This window comes from Heliangelus exortis, chromosome 20 (assembly GCF_036169615.1).
Source record: "Heliangelus exortis chromosome 20, bHelExo1.hap1, whole genome shotgun sequence".
Lineage (NCBI taxonomy): Eukaryota > Metazoa > Chordata > Aves > Apodiformes > Trochilidae > Heliangelus > Heliangelus exortis.
Window position 1 is genome coordinate 3,797,679 of NC_092441.1, and position 17,336 is coordinate 3,815,014.

The following is a 17,336-nucleotide window of genomic DNA, read 5'->3' on the forward strand; positions in this document are numbered from 1 at the left end:
GCATTTACAAAAAGAAATGTGACCTGCAGGTTTACAAATGAGGTGACATTACCTCCAAGTTTGGCACTTTGCTGCTGGTACAGTCTGACTGGCTCCTCTGACAAGCTCCATTCATTAGCTTATGGGAGGCAAGGTTAAGCAATGACTTGATCACTGTCCAGAAGAACCACAAAGGGAACAAAAATTTGGCAGTAAGGGAATCTTCACTGTGTCAAAGGTATAACCACATGTCGGGGTTGGAGGTCAAAGCTGGGCAGCTTCAGATTAGAACAGTTTTATTATTTTTCCTATTAACAAGTGAAATGGCTCACTAACTTCACCAGAATTTTTACAATTTAATTGCAAATTTTCCTAGGAGAAGAGGTATGGCTGAGATCAAGCAGAAGACCACTCACAGAATCTTTTGGTCTTCATTATGAGAGACTAGATGATCCTGCCCGTCCCTTTTTGATCTGACTGCAAGTGATTAGGGCTCAGAAAATCTTAAGCCAAACAGTTGCCTTTAAAATCCCGACTAACAACTGGTGTAACAAGTTCATAACCAGAATGACCCACCCATACTGGAATTCAAACCCTACTTCTGGTTAGAATAACAACTGCAGAGCAAAACTCCTTTTAAATAGGGTGGGAAACCTATTTAACTTGTACTGATTTTACATCTGGCTTTGCTCAGTCATGGGGACTAGAAGTTACCAAAAAAATTCCTTTGCTTTCCATTCTAAACAGGAGCAGAAGATAATGTCAGCCTGGAGAAGAAGAGGCAGAGGTATCATGTGATTCCCTGCAGTGCCTTGCAGGCACCTGGTGTTGCAAACAACCACATAACCATCTCAAAAATACTCCAGACAGGCTGGTTCCACATGGAGCCCACAGCTGGGAGTTTTTCTCATTTAAACACCTGGGAGTAAGCAATTCTGGCTTGCATCTTTCCAGAGTGATCACAGGGGTTATAACTGCAGGAAGGAGCCAGGCTGCTGGAATGTGGTTCCCATTGGTATTTAGGAGATACATCCCAATCCCTTCTGGATGACACCCAGGCTGCAGATTCCAGGCAAGATCTTGCAAGGGCAAGATCTGCAGTGCTTGCACCTTGCCAGTGTCTACTGTGTCAAATATACTTTGGATTAAGGGTAAAAGAGATTTGTCCAAGTGCCAAAGCATCACAGGCAACCACGAATCAGAAATGTAAAGCTGCCTTTTCAGCTTCTTGTATGCCCTAACTGTATATGAGGCCAGGCAAGGCACAGTCTTCATAGAGTTGTCTTTGCCACAGTTTCAAACAGACACAAAACTTGTCAGAAGTTTGAAAGCAAGTAATGTAATAAAAGCAAGATTTAATAAAGACCATGGAAGAATAATGCAACTAACTTCACAGGATTAAGTGCTGTCCATGCAGGTTCCCAGCCCAAGCCTTGCAGCTGAAGCAGAGCAGTTGTCCCTGCAGGTGATAAAATGCAGGGCTGGGCAGGGGCTAATGTGCCCTGCAAGGTGTAATGTCTCCAGGGGGACAAAACACACTGAACAGAAAATTCCTTTTACACACTCACCAGCCTGACAATACCACAAGCATGGTTTGAAATCCCTCTTTCAGACAGTTGCTGGGGGAAAGGCTCCTTTCCCACAACACTGACAAGTCCTTGCAGAGCCTGGCCCTGCCTGAGCTCTATCAGGGGCTCGTACTGCCCAGGGAAACAGGAGCAGAGAGTCCCAGGCAGCAGAGCACTCACCCTGTCAGCCAAAACCTCTCTCATGGAGGCCCTCTCCTTGCCTGCCTCCACCTCATTTCTGCCTCCTTTGCTGAACCACTCAGATTTCTCCTGTGTTCAGGGCTCACATGCTTTAGGGAGCACCTGCTTCCCCTGCCAAGCCTGCACACTCCTCCCAAGCTCCAATATTCCCCTTTCACTTGAACAGACTGGCTTGAACGCAGTTCAACCATTCAAGGCTGAAGCCCCCCAGGGGCACCCACAGACCTCCCACTTAGTTCTCCATGCACACTGCAGCACAGAGACCCCCACTCCTCTCCTCCCCAAGGAGGGGGTGATGCCTGCACACTGGGTGTGAGTTGTAGGGGAGCAGGGGCACAGCAGGCTGGGGGCTCTGGCAGGTGCATCACAAGCACAGGGTGGTGGCTTAGCTGAGACTTAATAAAAACAAGGCCTGGCTACTGCAATTCACAAGCCCTAACACTTAAAACACACATTCAAGCGAAGAAATGGCTTTCTAAAATTGATACGGTTTGATATTGATACAATGGTTGAATTGATACAATTCCAACATTGATACAATGATTAGGAAAAGAAAGCAGGGAAGGCACAGGCAACACCCATAATTAAAGAGCATAATTAAGAGAATTCATGTGAGGCTCCTCAGGAATGAGCAAATAAAAACAACCTCCAAAAGAATCACCAGAGAGCGGCAACCACTGCAGACAAAGGGGAAACAAGCTGGGTGGGAGAGACAGAAAGCCAGGCTGAAAAGAAAGGTTAGGAAAGGGCAAGACTCTTCCTACTCATGCATCATGCTGCACCTCCAGGAAGTGGGAAGAGAGTGGGGGAAAAAAAAAAAATCTTCTCACCTGCGGAGTAACTAGGGAGATAAATCCATCCAAAAAAATCCCACCAGGCTTCCACTGGGGATTAATGAGCCCATCAAATGGGGCCAACTTCTAGCAGAGCATCCTCAAGGAGCACAGTGCAGACTGGTGGATGGTCACAGAGAAGGGAGTGCAAAGACACAAAAGGAGGAGTGCAGAAGGGGCAGGAGGAGAGAGCAGCCCAGACTGGCTGAGAGGAAGGAAACCCAGCTGAATGGAGAAAAGCAAGCAGGGAGGTGAATGAGCAAGAGGTGATGAATGGCAGGGAGGACACAGAAGTTTTACACAGGGCAGAGAGCAAAGACAGACCTGAATGGGGAAGATTGAAAGATGCCACTTGAATGGAAGGGGAAAGAGGGAGGAGAAATGAGGCAGAGGGACAGTTAAGCAATACAAATGAAATAGCACAGGCAGAATAGCTCCCCACATGGACTTGACAAGGTCTTGGAGAGAGACAAGTAACACAGCATGAACTTTAATGCAGGAGCAGGAAAGCTGCCTGGAGCAGACGGTGTTACCATCGTCTGCCCCTGTGTAATCCTTCCACCACTGGGCACTTTCTTTGCTCCCACTCAAAAAATTCTCATGATCTCAGAGCAAATTAAGCAGCAGGTACCAAAGGCCAGACAGCCCCTGTCAAAGGGAGTTGGAAGAAAACTCAGCCAGTGACAAAGAAACAGCTGGTGGGATGAAGCACCAAATAATTCCAAGCAGCAGCCCAAGAAATACAAGTGTAACACTTCACTAAAGGTGAGACAAGATGCAGTTTGTATGTATGACACAGAAACAGTGCTTATCAGCAGTGTTATTTACAAGGCTTTCCTCCCATTTCTCAAGTCAGGGTAGCTTTTTTTGAAACTAAAGTTTTTCCAAGCAAAAAATTGAGGATTTCAATCATACTAAGATTTTCCTGTAAATTTTCCTTAGGTTTGAGCATTGTCTGTTTAGAAGAATGTTCCCTCAGATTCTACAAATCCAAAACACTGGGAATTACAATTTTTAAAATGTTTCATCGGCAAATAGCCATTTATGTTTATGTTCAGGGTGCCTGGATAGTCCAGCTCAAGTCAAACTAAATATTTTGCTCAAAGAGAAACAAAAAACAATTTCCCCCAGCCTCCTGGGAAATTGCAAACAAAACCAGTTATCATTATTTACTCACCTTCACCCTTTCCACAGCTGAAAATAAATAATTTAGAAAGGACATAGATTGCTTGAACCTCACTGGCAGGAGTGACAGCTGCATACTGTCCCATCTCTTTTGGGTTGCAGGTTTAGGTAAGCCAAAATATCTTCTCTCCCCTTATGTCTATCAGTCACACCCCACTGTGATCCTCTGCCAAATCTAATTTTCCCAACTGCAAAGCAAAAGATATAGTGACTCACTCTAAAAGGGATAATGTAAGGCCTTAAATCATAGTCCTTTACTTCATGGCCAGAAATCTTTCATATTTGTCAGGAACAACCATTCAAAAGCTAATTTGGTGTCTGGAGCTCATGTTTTGCTTGCTCATAAATAAACCCCAAGCTGAAATGAGAGGTCATAGAAACCCAACAGAAGGCAGGATACAGCCCTCAAAACCAAACACAATGGAAAGGAAACCAAACTTAAACCTAAAACTTGACCCTATTTTCCTTTTTCAGCAAGTCAGAGAAGTCAGACAAACAAAAACTGGCTTTTAAAATGTTGCTAGAGGAACCATGAAGGTCCCACCTGTGCCTTCAATTGAGACTCTGGTTCTGCCCCTTCTTTTTTGAAGTTTTTTACACCATGCAAATGTAAAAATATCAATGCAGTTAATTTTAGGCCAAAAAAAAAAAAGAGCATTCTGAAGTCAGAGCATAAGCAGCAACTCATCTGCAAAAAGATATGAGGATTTCTTTCCCCTTAAATAAATAGCAAAGGAACTCCTGAGAAATCTGGCCTGGATCATCAATCCACCTCAGAAAGGTCCAAAAATAAAGGACAGAAACTTGGGATCTGGCCATTAGCAATTGAGTCTCTATCACAGAGTGCATTTGACATGACAAATTGTGCTCTTTATGATTCATAGTGGTACCACTACTGTTGGGTCAGTAGACACAGTTCCACTTTATGAACTGGGAACTAAGGCAGAGCAGTGAAGTAATTCACCCAGAGCTGCCTGTGCTCCAGCTTCACAAACCACTCCTACATTACCACCTATTACCAAACTGGTAAATAATGGAAATTGCCAAATATTAGAGGGGGGATTTTTCAGGAGGGGTTAAGATAAGAGTAGAGGTCAAAGCACCTCCAGGACATATGTGAAGCTTGGGGATACCCATAATCAACAAGAAAAGATGGCCAAGTGTGTGAGTGTCTGCAGGAAGATGAAGAGACCAATGTGTGTTTGTGCAGGGCAGTGGCAGAGGGGCTGTAGGAGCCTCCAGAAAGGCTGCTCTGCTAAAGCTGGAACATTGCACCTTCACAGCCCAGTTGAGCCCAGGAGGAACCAAACAGGGGAGTGTCTTGCTTTTCCATCTGCCAGCCTGGGCACAGGCAGATCATGTTACATATGGCACTGGGGGGAAGGGAAAGAGAATATGAATAATTCTCAATTCAGTGAGAGGAGTGTGTGCTGTGCAGCTGCTGCAGCATGAGAAAGCCCTAACAGCACTAACTATTGCTTTGGGTCAAGAGATCATACCATTCCAGCATGCTCCCTGACTTGTGCTTCATCCCAGCTGCTTCCCTCTCCCTTTAGTGCCTGCCTGCAGGACCAGCTAGCTCTCTGGAAGAAATCCAAACACAAGGAAGAGAGGCTACAAGTGCCTGAGGGAGGTGACAACACAGGGCAGGTCACTGCTTAGACAAAAAGCATTCAAAAGCAGGGTCAACACCTACTAAAAATAAATACATAAATACACACATAGACACTCTACAGGAGAAGGATTTTCTCAGATGGGGCAGCCAGGAGCTCAGACATGCTTCAGGTTCCTTGAATCTGCATCTCTGGGAAACTGGAAGCTATTACAACTGAATCAGGCAGACTTGTGCTGCCAGCAGCTGGGAGCTGGCAAGTCACTCTCCTAGGAAGGGCTGCTGGAGCACCCATGCTCTTAGGGACCAAAACTATTCCCTCCTCCCCATCCCACACCCAGCCTGGGAACTCCAGTTCTTTTCTGCCCCCCAAATCTAAATGTCCTGTATCCGCCAGCTAAGGCAAAGCCACTACCACAGACTGGTCGATCTCCTTATGCAAATAAACTTGGGGTAATTGGGACAGTTACAATAAGTCCCTGTCAATGTTTGCCTTTGTGTACACCAGTGGTAAATATAGAGTGAGCTGCTTTCTTATGATGGGGAATGAGGGAAGAGCTGAACAGCACCTCAGCTGCTCAGAGAGATGCTAAGGAAATAAGCACTGCTTGAACACAAGGATGTTCCCAGAAGTGTGGAGCTGATGGGCAAAGAAGGAGGCAGATGCTTCAAATAAAATCCCTGGCTGGAAGTCTCAGGGAAACAGCCACTGTGGCAGGTCCATGGAGCTGTCCCCCTGAATTACAACCTACATCCACAGTCAGAAAACTTCAGCAGCATTCATCCAACTAGGGATCTCAGCCCACAGCCTTCAGACACCCAAGAACAGCTCCCACCAGACCCACGAGTGACCATAGCACCCCCCCACACACACAGAGCAATTGGTGACAGTCTCCAGTCTCCCAGGGGCTGCCTCTGGCTCAGTCACTGCCAGCTCTGCCCTGTCAGCTCTGCCTCTTGGTTACCTCAGCACGCTTCAGCCCCATGAATCTCATATAAGCTCCACTTTTGTTGTAGCCCTCCAAGGCCCATGAGGCAGCCATGGAAGAAACCTAAACAAAAAGCAATCTCCCCCTGAAATCCTGTCATGCAAACAAGGCTCTTCCCACCCATCGCCACAAGGACTGAATGGAGAGGGACTGAGCACCCCCCGCCCACCCCTGCCTGGTGGTCTTTTTGTCTGGTGACCTTCCCCACACAAACACAACCCCACAACAATCAGACAGACAACAGAATGCACCAGCCCCGGCTTTCCCAGCCCTTCAAGGCAAGCTGGGAAGGGAAGGGGGGGAGAGCTGAGGAGAGCTGAAAGCATCTGGGGATGAAGGAGGGATAGGATGGGCAAAGAAATACCAAAAAGTATTTTAATTTCTACGTTTACTTCTACTTTAATTTCTACTTTTTTCCTGGGAGTAAAGATAAAAATAGTTTTAGGGAAAGAAGCAAAAGAAATGTTACTTCAAATGGCTTAAAGGGACATGGCAATACCAGTCAGTGGGATTTTCATACAAAAAAATATTAAAATCCAACAATTCTTCTAAACCCTGTGAATATATTTTAACATTCCCTCCAAGAAGCCCACAAAACCTGAGCCCTTTGCTGTGAACTCTGCTGGTTTCCCTTAGCTACACTGAGGTTTCAAGTCTGGAACAGATAAGATATAAAGATTTTCCTTTAGACTGGAGGAAGACTTTTTTGCAACAGCTGCAACACACAGAGAAACTCTCCCTGGTGTTACAGGTTCAAAGTACAGAAAGTTTCTGCCAGTCTGTCCTAACTATGGAAACAGAAAGTCACCACCAGCTGTGCTGCTGGCAGCAAGGAGGAAGTGTGCCTCCAGGCCCCAGACTGTCTTTGCAAGGTAACAGATACCACTTGTCTACTGCAGGACACACACATCACCTTTGGGAAGAGCTACAATGATCTCCAAGGACTAGTTAGGAACAGATCAGACCAATAAAGTAAGGGGAAACTCCTACCTTCTGAAGTGCCAAGGGATTCTCCCCTGCTCCCTGTGCACATCCAGGGGAAAAAAAAAATACAGACTCCATGGGAAAGCAAATCAAGTAAAGGAAAAAGAAATATCAGCTCTCAGAGCCTGGATTCTGTGAGTTTGGTAAGGCCATTGGCCACACTTCAGGGCACTGGAAATACATACCAAGTACCTTTACAAGGGAAGGAAGCTGTGCTTTTGCCACAAGCTAAGATGTATGTCCCATGACATTCTGGCAGCCAGGAAAGAAACAGCAAAGCTACAGGAAGTCACCTGTGTGAGTCACAGACATGTTAACCACTGAGGGAGCACCATACAGTGAGAAATGCCAACACCCCCCACAATGCTGTTATCATCATCCACATTTGATTAAAGTACTGCGACTGCACAGTGGAAGGACCAGGTATGAAATCACCTCCATGGGATGGTGCAGCTGATGTAAGGAGACAGAAAGTCTTGACAAAGGCTGTACACAGCAGCTGGGTGCAGGGGGTCTCTCCCAAAGCCACATCTGGCCAGCTGTCCCCAGCAGAGCTGTGACTGAGTCTTGCCTATGTCCTGACATGAACTGGAGTAACTGGAAGAGCAGCAGCACCAAGCTCACACACAGCTGGCAAACTTCCCACATCAGGGATACTGTCTCCTGTCAATCCACTACAGCCTTAATCCTCTGTAGAAAGATCCCATCAGCACTGTGCTAAGAGGCAATCTTCCAAGACAGATGCTAACAATTAACAACAGTGAAGATGAGGTAGGAAGGGACAGATGGAAAACAAATCTAACCAGGCTCTGCTCACCACACTGAGTGCCTTGGAGGAGCTGAACAGAGGTAGACAGGCAAGATTTTTAGCCCTGCTCAGCCCTGCAGTAAAGTATTACACATAAGCACACATGGGATGGCAAATCTATTGCACCCTCAGAGACAGATGTAAGCAGTGACAGAGTCAGTCTCTCTGCTGCTTCTCACTAGAAAGGAAGAAGCTGTGGCCCAGCTGTGAAGCTGGGGCTCTGCAGTATTTCTATCTTGTGTAGGACAAGCTCAGAACTGCTGCTTGTTTGATGATTTGTACCCTGAGCCTGGGTATTTCCCCAGCCTGGAGGGGAAACAAGAGCTTTGACTCCACAATGCAATGCTGCCTTCCACATGACCCAAAAAGTGACTGATACCTAAAGATGCCACTGAGTTCACCAGCTTGAGATAAAACTCCCAAGAACACTGGGCACTGACTATTTGAGAGACCAAGCCTCCAGAAGAAAAGCAGCTGGGTTTTGCCTCCATATGTGCCTGATGTCCTTCAAGCTTTTTTATAAGTTGATAGATGGGCTTATATCAACCCACAGCTGAATCCAAATCCCTGCAATCACAACTAGCTAGCTTCAGAGGCAAGATGTCCCAGCCAAGCACCCTGATGTACTTCTAGGTGATTTGTAGGTTTTTTTGAACACCATAGTGTGGGGAAGAAGTGTCATGAAGGTGCCAACTACACCCTTAGCTATCCCACACTTTTACATCCCCCTGGTTCTATTTCTGCTGCCCAGCCAGCAAACGTGGCTCTTTTGATTATCTTCTCAGAAACATCACAAACCACAGTGAATTTCACAAGTTGCAAGATGGAGACACTGTTCAGTGCAACCCTGGCATATGTTCTGATGAGAATAGATCAGTCAAAGGTGGATGCAGTACCTGCAGAGCTGCACATGCTTACGGTAATGCCAGACTTGCCACAGCCAAACTCTCCTGTGTTAACCAGCAGCCAGAGAGGCTGTGGGCAACAAGGAAGACACTAGCAAAGAGTTCTTTTCCCTGACATGCCAGATGCTGGCTGTTAGGAAGGCTTGGATCCAGCACTTCACCTTAGAAAAAATACTCCATAGAAGCCTCAGGGGAAAAAAAAGAAATCATTTGACCCTGGATATTTCTTTCTCCTTGGCACAGCTTTATGGTGCATATCACAATGTTCTCTCTGCATATTGCTACTGCTCCTTCTGCCCAGGCTTCTGTAAGTGATGAAAAGTGTGGATTTGTCTCATGATGCTAGAGGGAAAAGCAAGAGGCACCAATGTTTTCCGAGTGCAACCTCTCAATATCTGAGCAATAATGATAACCTCATCTTGAAAAATTAAATTTATCACACGAATGCTTTGCCATGGAAGGGGTGCACGGTGCATGAGCTTCCTCTAGTAAAACCCTCAACAAAAGAAACTGAACGTTTCTGTGTCTGCATGCTTAAAAAAGCACAGGAAAATTAAAATCAGGGGAAGTCCTTACCCTTCTGAAATCAGTAATGAAATTAGCATGGGGCCCAAAGGAAGCAAATGAGGCCCCTGCAGAGGGGGATTTCATCTTGTGTTTAAAACCCCACATTGGTAAATCTGTATTTTTTTTAATGACCATCAAATCCTTTTAGTCCTCCACATCTCTCCACAAAAGGCTAATAATGAAGAATTATCTACTAAAACCTGGCTTTTTCCTGAAAAATAGTATCTTAACAGGTCTCCAAAGACAGACATTTTTGTGGACACAGTGAATTGGGACTGCAATGTTTTCTTTTCGGATAACATTGCATTTCACATTTTCACAGCTTCCTTAGAATAACATTTAATACAGAAAAAGTGTGACACACAGAGCCAACAGAATAGCCAACCCTCTGAAACCACACAGCCTCTCCAAGTTGTATTGCTTTTGTAACAAATATAGCTTGAGCCACAGAATTCCAAGTAAGAGATCCTCAGGCTGCCTAAAAATTCATGCAAACCACTGCCACGCAACATTAAGTGTATTCATTTTTATGAGCATCAAATTCCACCTATTAATGGCTCAGTCATTCTCTGCAGCTCCTCATTTACATATCCAGCTTGCAAGCTGCTGGGGACCCAGTGGACACAAAATACATGAATATATTAAGTCTGAAAAAGGAAACTTAACGTCCAGCCTAATGCAACTTAATGACCACATTTCCTTTACCAGCAGCAGCAGAGTTCATGCCCAACAACCATACCCCCCAGAAAGGCACTCAAAGCAAAGCAGCACTGAGCCCCCTCCTTAGGGACTGAAACTGGGATGCCCGAAGCACCCACAGCTGAATCACAACTGCACAAAGAGAGAATTCCTTGGAGTTAAATTTTCACCAAGTGACTAAACCCCATGTTGTGGTACATGGACTAAATTCAAAAGCCTGTTCCTAAGTATGAAAGACAGTTTAATCTGCACATACATTAAACCCCTGGAACCATTTCTCAGCCCTTTTGCTAAGCCAGGTAGTTTTACCAGCTTTAATATAACAGAGGTTTTGATCTTGTAACAGCTACAGTGTTGCTGGTACATCTATTATTCCTCCTGGAACAGAGCCATGCTATGATATCACACCTACAATTCACTCTTTTTGTCCACAGCTATCTAGAAACACATTAAAGAGAGCTCCTCAGCAGCATGTACCTCTTCTATCATCCCAGGGAGGTGAATGACCCTCTCCAGTGCCCAATCCAGGACCAATTACAACTATGGCAAAGAGAAAGGCTTCTCTTTTAAGCCTCTTGAAGAGGTAACTGGGTGCTGCTGGCAGAAGAATGGATATGGGGGGAAAGCCTCTGCTTTCTCCTAGCTGGGCAGCATGCCAGCAGACAGCAGTTTGAGGAAGGAGGGGCAATCTCACCATCAAAAAGTTTCCATTAATTTTTCAGATCTGTTGTAGACTGTTTCATATTGTAACAGAATACAACTACCAATCTCCTTATTCTATGTTTCCACGTGTGAAACTAAATGAACTGACAATGGAGAATGAGCTTTGAAGCCCTTAAAAGAGAAAGGGCTAATGCAGTGCTGAATAAGGCAAATTTTCTACAGCCCTCCACCACTGCAGTGAGACAAGCAAAAACCCTAAGGTGCAGAAGAATCAGGCCCTGAAGGAAACTGAAAAGCTCAGAGAAAAGATTAAAGAAACTGAACATGGGAAGTTAATGCTACTTCGAACATTTACTGAGCAAAAATCCTTCCCAAAAGTGCCAGAACTGCAGTTAGCAACCAGGGACTATTGGTCTGGCATCCAGGCTGTTAGGCAAGACCCCCCACTGCCAAGAGATCTGACTGCTGGGCTAACTCAGACCCATCTCACAGGCATCAGCATTTCTTCAGAAGGGAAGGCAGGAGCTGCTAGCTGAGCAGTGGGGAAGAAGCAAACATCACTGGTTTATTCACAGGTCTTGCTACTCTGACTTGCTGCTTGCATCAGATGTCACAGTGACAAGCACCTGTCTAGAAAAACAAAAACAAACCCAAAACAAAACCCAGCAAAACCACCCCCTGCAGCTAATCCAATTAAGACACAGGATAAAGTTGTAGAGGTTAATCAGATCTGAGCCACTGGGTCTCTCTCTGCTGCTGCTTAGTGAGGTATCTGGTGAGCAACACCAGTGAGAGGAAGGCCAGGCAGAAACACCAAGGATCCAGCTAGCCCCAGGAGATGACTGCTGCTACCCAGAGTCTCCAGTGGGCTGATAGAACTGTAGTGACAGCAAGAAGATGATGAAAGGTGTGTGACCACTGTTCTGTCAGTAATGGCCATTTCTTTTGTTGCCAGAAATACTGTTTCAGGCAAATGATTTCTCATCCAGTGACCATCACCTCCCCTTCTGGAGAGGAGCTCAGTTTATTGATACGACTCTACCACACTGGACTTTGCTAGACCCCTCTGTTAAACTGTTCCTCCTTCCTGATAAATTCTTCAGTCCAAGGACAGTGATCAACACTGTTTTTCAGTTTCTCAAAGGGACCAAGATCTATAACCCCCGTATCATAATATTTTCCTTTAAAGACAAAGAGTTTTATATCAATCAATCATGAAACTTGTCAGGAGAAAAACTACATTTTATGCTCTGGACTTGAAACACAGAAGATTAGATTAAAAATAGCTCCCTTTTTCACTGTCTGCCAGATCTGGGAGTGAGGTGAAAATCCACAGGGACTTGATTTGATGCATGAAAAAGCAGAACTCTATAGCAGTGAGTATGCACGCACACTTATTTTAGGTCAAATAATAGCTCTGCAATAATACTTAGCTTAGCAGAGAAAACCAAAGCTTGGGGCAGAGCCATCAACAGAAAGGGGAGGATATCTGCTCCTCCATCAGCGAACATGATGAGTATCTTCCCAAGATAAGAGACACTCTGTCTGCATGACCCAGGTGTGGGCACAGAGCTGGGCAGCACACACTCTTCCCAGAGCAGGTGGGAAGGGCACAGCAGGCAGCAAAGGGACCTGGTACAACATTCAACCTTCTTTCAACCTTCTCTTCCATTCTCAACAGGGGGAGAGGACAGCAGCTGAAGCCTGTGCAGCTCCAACATAGCAAACAACCACACAGCTTACCCCAGGGCACTCTGCAAAAGGGCCAGCTCTGCTCTTTGGGGTGATGAGTTAGCGATCTGAAAAGAACAGCAAAGCAGCACCACATGTCCCAGTGAGCAAAGGCTCTTTGCAAGGCTGTGCCACCAGCTAAACTGACAAACCCTAGCAAAGAAAAAGCAGAAATCAGCAAGCACAGCTTTGACTTTGTCCAACACAGGCAGCTGGACATCCAGTATTAAGGGCTACTGAGTAATGCAGGAGCTAAGGGACAGGAGGAGGGTTACTTGAGTAATCTGATGAAACAGGAATAACAGCCTGTCATTCCCCCCTCCAAGCTGGTGTAGGGTGACAGAGGCTGGATCATCTATACAGTGCTGATAACTGTCTTGTCACTGGCAAGGAACACAATAGCATGGCACTCAGAAACATCCCTTCTCTGATGTCACCATCACATCTGGCACACACAGAGCATCTCCATCACAGGAGGCAGGTCCTGAGCAGGGCTGATTCTCTTTGCGTGCTAACATCAGAAAAACATCCTGGTGTTCCCACTGGGAAAGAGCTGATTCAGCTACACCTTGCAGTGAGCAGAGAGTGACCTCAGAGAGACTACAGCACTCAAAATGCAGAGAGAATCTTTCCTCGGATGAACTGCTTTGGCTCAGCCAGGTTGTGTTTAATTCAGGCTGCTTTAGACAACAAGAAACCACCCAATGCAGCTGTGTGTCAAGCCTCCACCACACATCAGCTACATAATTAATAAGGATGAAAGAGAACATCATCCCAAGCTGGTATCCTGATCCTCAGCCATCAGCAGAGCTCGTTACATTCAGTGTGGCCTTAGCAGTCAGCAAAAGGAACAGACTTCAGGCCTCATACTACATGCTTGGTCATTAAACACAGGCTTATATGTCCATAGAGTCACTGCTACTTGCAAGTGTGGAGAAATTTTTTTTATGAAATAGTTTGTTTTGTAGTAGGCCCAAAAGTTAATCAGTTTTCACAGTTTTATTACTCCACATGGTCAAGTAACAGCCAGGAGCTTCCAGTCAGCTGGAACTGCATAAGGTCCAGAAAATTCTCACTGTGCTTTTCAGGACTGTTTACTAGGGCCATAAATCAGCAGCTGGTAAATGACTTTCTGCCCCAGCTCTTCTAAGCCACCAGAACCAACACTGAAAATCCCATAAATGAATGCAAGAACAGCAGCTCTCCACCCATGGGCCACAGAGGGAACAAGTCTGGAAGATTTCATTTCAGAGACATACAATAATTCTTTGGGAACCATTTTGGCAATCACCACTCTGGGAGATATCACTCTGTGCACCTGTCTCGTGCAGCACTTGTACCCCATCCAGTTTCAGCTTTCATGTGTAAATACAAAGCTATGCTGCTGCTTTCTCCACCACCAGGTAAGTGAACTGCTCACTGCACTCATTCATAAAAATGCTGTAGAAGGCCCCAGAAGCAGGCAGGAGATTTCTCTCAGGTGAGAAGCACACAAGCAAGCCAGCACACTACAGCTTCTGAGATACAGACTGACTAAAAAAGCATTGCAAGAACAAAAACCTCTGGCGGGGATGCTCAACACTGGAGACTCCTCTAAAAAAGTCAACTTGCACTCTAGTTTTTAGAGCTCTACAGGAGACAACACCAGAATATTTAACATGCTGGAAGCACTAGAGCAATCCTGCATACATATGCACAGAGACATCCCCAAACTGTTGCCAGGGCTAGCAAGTCAAAGTGTGACAAAACAGGGATTCATTCAGCTCTATAAAGATTCTTTAGACACTGCATTTAGGTTGAAAATAAGTTATTCCTCCAGCCATGGTCTCCAGACACAGTTCACAGAGCACAGAGAGCAGCAGCAGGACCATCTCCCAAGCTTTTCACAGTAGTCTCCCCCAAAGGGGCTGCCTAACTGTACCAGTCAATGCAAAATAAACATTTCTCCAAAACACAACTATTGTCAGAGGACACATGAAGGAATAATGTTTGTGTCTTCCCTGCTGATGATGAGAAAAACCCAGAGACATAAATCCAGTGATAACAAGATTGTGTGCAAAACTCCTCTATTAGTGACCGAGAGGGAGGAGCTGAGGGGAGAGGCAGCAGTTCAAATGGAAGAAGGAACCACAATAAACACTTTCATTTTCCTCCCCAGTGCAAACAAGGCTAAAAGGCAATATCCTCCCATGGAGGCCACTGCATGCAGTGAGGTGAGGTACTCAAGGCCCACTTGCCATTATTTCTCAGTATGAGGGTAAGTAAACATGAGAGAAGTGGCAAGAAGCCAGCAGAGTAGAGCAAGTGTCTGGCTCTGTTTCAGACCCAAGGGGCAGAATGAAAAACCCAATTTGCTTTTCAAATCCCTCAGGGCATACACCTTTCTGCTGCCTGTTCCAGCAAAAGATAAAGCAGATGTTAGACATACAATGGGTGCAGGACAACTGTCACACTTGTTTGCAAATGTCTTGCTAGACTGTGTCAGAGCACACAGGGTCAAGTCCTGCAGTAGTTTTTGTGAAACTTTCAATTTTTCACCTTTCATAGTAGTGATTCTTTCTCTGCCAAGATGTAGATGCATATCTACATCTCACTAGCTGTAGGCTGCCATCAACAAGCACTTCCACTGCAATTGTGCATCACCAAGCAGGTCATCATCACTGGTATCTAACTGTGATGGATCACAGAAGCAAAGAGATATTTCCTTGGGAAACAAGACTCTGAAGCAGTGCATGAGACCAGAACTCTGATGACAGTCACAACCAGCTTTGCTTCCAGGAGCCTTGTTCATTTTTTCCCTGTGCAACTCAGGAAGCTCCAGAGTATATGCTATTTAGAGTATGTCAAGAATCAAAGAACATGAAGAACAGTTCCTAGAAGTAAAATTGATCTTGCTGGTTTAACATGAGTTTCACACGTCATTACTCTTCTCATCAGCAACACAGGGTCACTGTAGACAGCTGTTCCTAAGCAACAGGAACATAAACTCTTTCTGTGTCTTACTTGTTTTAGCATTGAAGGAATTCAAGGTCCAAGTGAAACTTGGTAGGATCACAAACATTCAGGACCTTCACTACACATTTCATCAACACACATCTGGTGAATGTCCCCAGTGCCACCACAAGCAGCTGAATCAGGGGGGAAACCACCACTGAGGAGACTGGGAGAGGACAAGGAAAGAAGTGACTGTCTCAAGTGCTACATCTTGAACAGGCAAGCATTGCATTGAATCACACAAAAATCCAAAGCATTCAGAAATCAGCTTTCCTCAGCAGCCAGTACGTACATCTGTGCATGAAAAGAGCCCAGCATCTGAACCCTGTCAACTTTCTCTTGTGTTGGCATAAAGCTTATTTCAGACCAACACATTGTACAATGCCCAGTGAGGAGGCAGAAAGATCACAGCTTCTTTAGCTGCTGTTAAACTCCAACACACCCACTGCTGCATTTCATTTGCAAACGTGCTCTGGTACATTTGCACTGACTGCAAACACCGGAAGGCAACAGGAACATCACACTTCCTACTGCAGAGGAGAAACAATTGCTTTCCAGATCTGGTATAGAGAACTTTAAAAGCCCTGTAAATGTTACAGGCATAAATGATGATGGTGTAGAAAAACATCTCCAAACTGTTTCCACCCACTAAGCACCTGGTTCGTTCCTCTGGAGACTGGGTGATCTCTCCCCCCTTCTCTGTTGTAAGAGCACACAGCCACAGAGCACAATGCACCAGTGGATTTGCAGAGCAGCATCAATCCACTCTGTTCACAGCTTTTTTCCCCTTTCTCTTTCTTTTTAACACGCAGACTGAAATGTCTTTATTCCTTCAGTGATTTTCTATATGCAAGACCGAATTCGAGAACAATGCATTAGCAATGATCTATGTGCCCCAAAGCCATCCAGCACATTCAGCTGGAATGGCAGGGCGTGTGCTACCAAAGCTCCCTGCAGCTGGGACCAGGAGGCAACAGAGGGACAAGCGCTGAACGCAGCTCCCTGTCCCCCCAGACTCTGCACTCTAACGCGCAGGTTTCCAGGCAGCTCCACCGTGGAAGTTACACAAATGTGTAACGAGTAGGAAGCCTCCTGAGGCGTTTACAAATCCAGAGACATCAAGCTGCCAGTAACTCACGAGCTGTGTAAGACTGACTCAGCCTCCATGTGCTTTTTGGTGTGTGTTACAACTCCTTGAAACATTTCAGGAGGTGCCTACTTCTACCAGCACAAGCTCAATAGTGCTGTGTTTGCTGTGCTGCTGATGTCTGGTTCATATTGATGCCTTCTACTCCTAACTTTTTGCATGAGGCAAAGCCAACAGTCTGTGTACAGGCTGGTGGGATTGAGGAGAGGCACGTCTGAGCAGCCAGGGAAGGGAGAAATGGGGTAGCTGATCACAAACCTTTCATGGTGCAGGGAAGGTGGAAATAGAGGCAGTCCCAGAGACCTGCATCCAGTTTAGGGGCTGGCTGGACTTCAGTGTACAGAAGTATTAGAAGATTAAGGAGGAACTCGGGGAATTTTTCCTGTTCATCCTGTAAGAGGCAGGAAGATTAATGACCTCCAGGTAGCTTTTTCTTGCTGAGCCATCTCTCCAGGGTATCGTGGCTAAAAG

General features: G+C 45.6%; 1 protein-coding gene across 3 annotated transcripts in view; it reads right to left on the reverse strand.

The window, feature by feature from the left end:
* RHBDL3 (rhomboid like 3) overlaps positions 1-17,336 on the reverse strand; it is a 58,058-nt gene that overhangs the window by 31,362 nt on the left and 9,360 nt on the right. The window contains exon 3 of one of the 3 annotated variants that reach the window (XM_071764004.1): positions 5,266-5,349. The exons of the other annotated variants lie outside the window; for them this stretch is intronic. Within the exon in view, the coding sequence (XP_071620105.1) occupies positions 5,266-5,349 (84 nt within the window). The remainder of the gene's footprint in view (positions 1-5,265; positions 5,350-17,336) is intronic. 3 annotated transcript variants of the gene reach the window in all.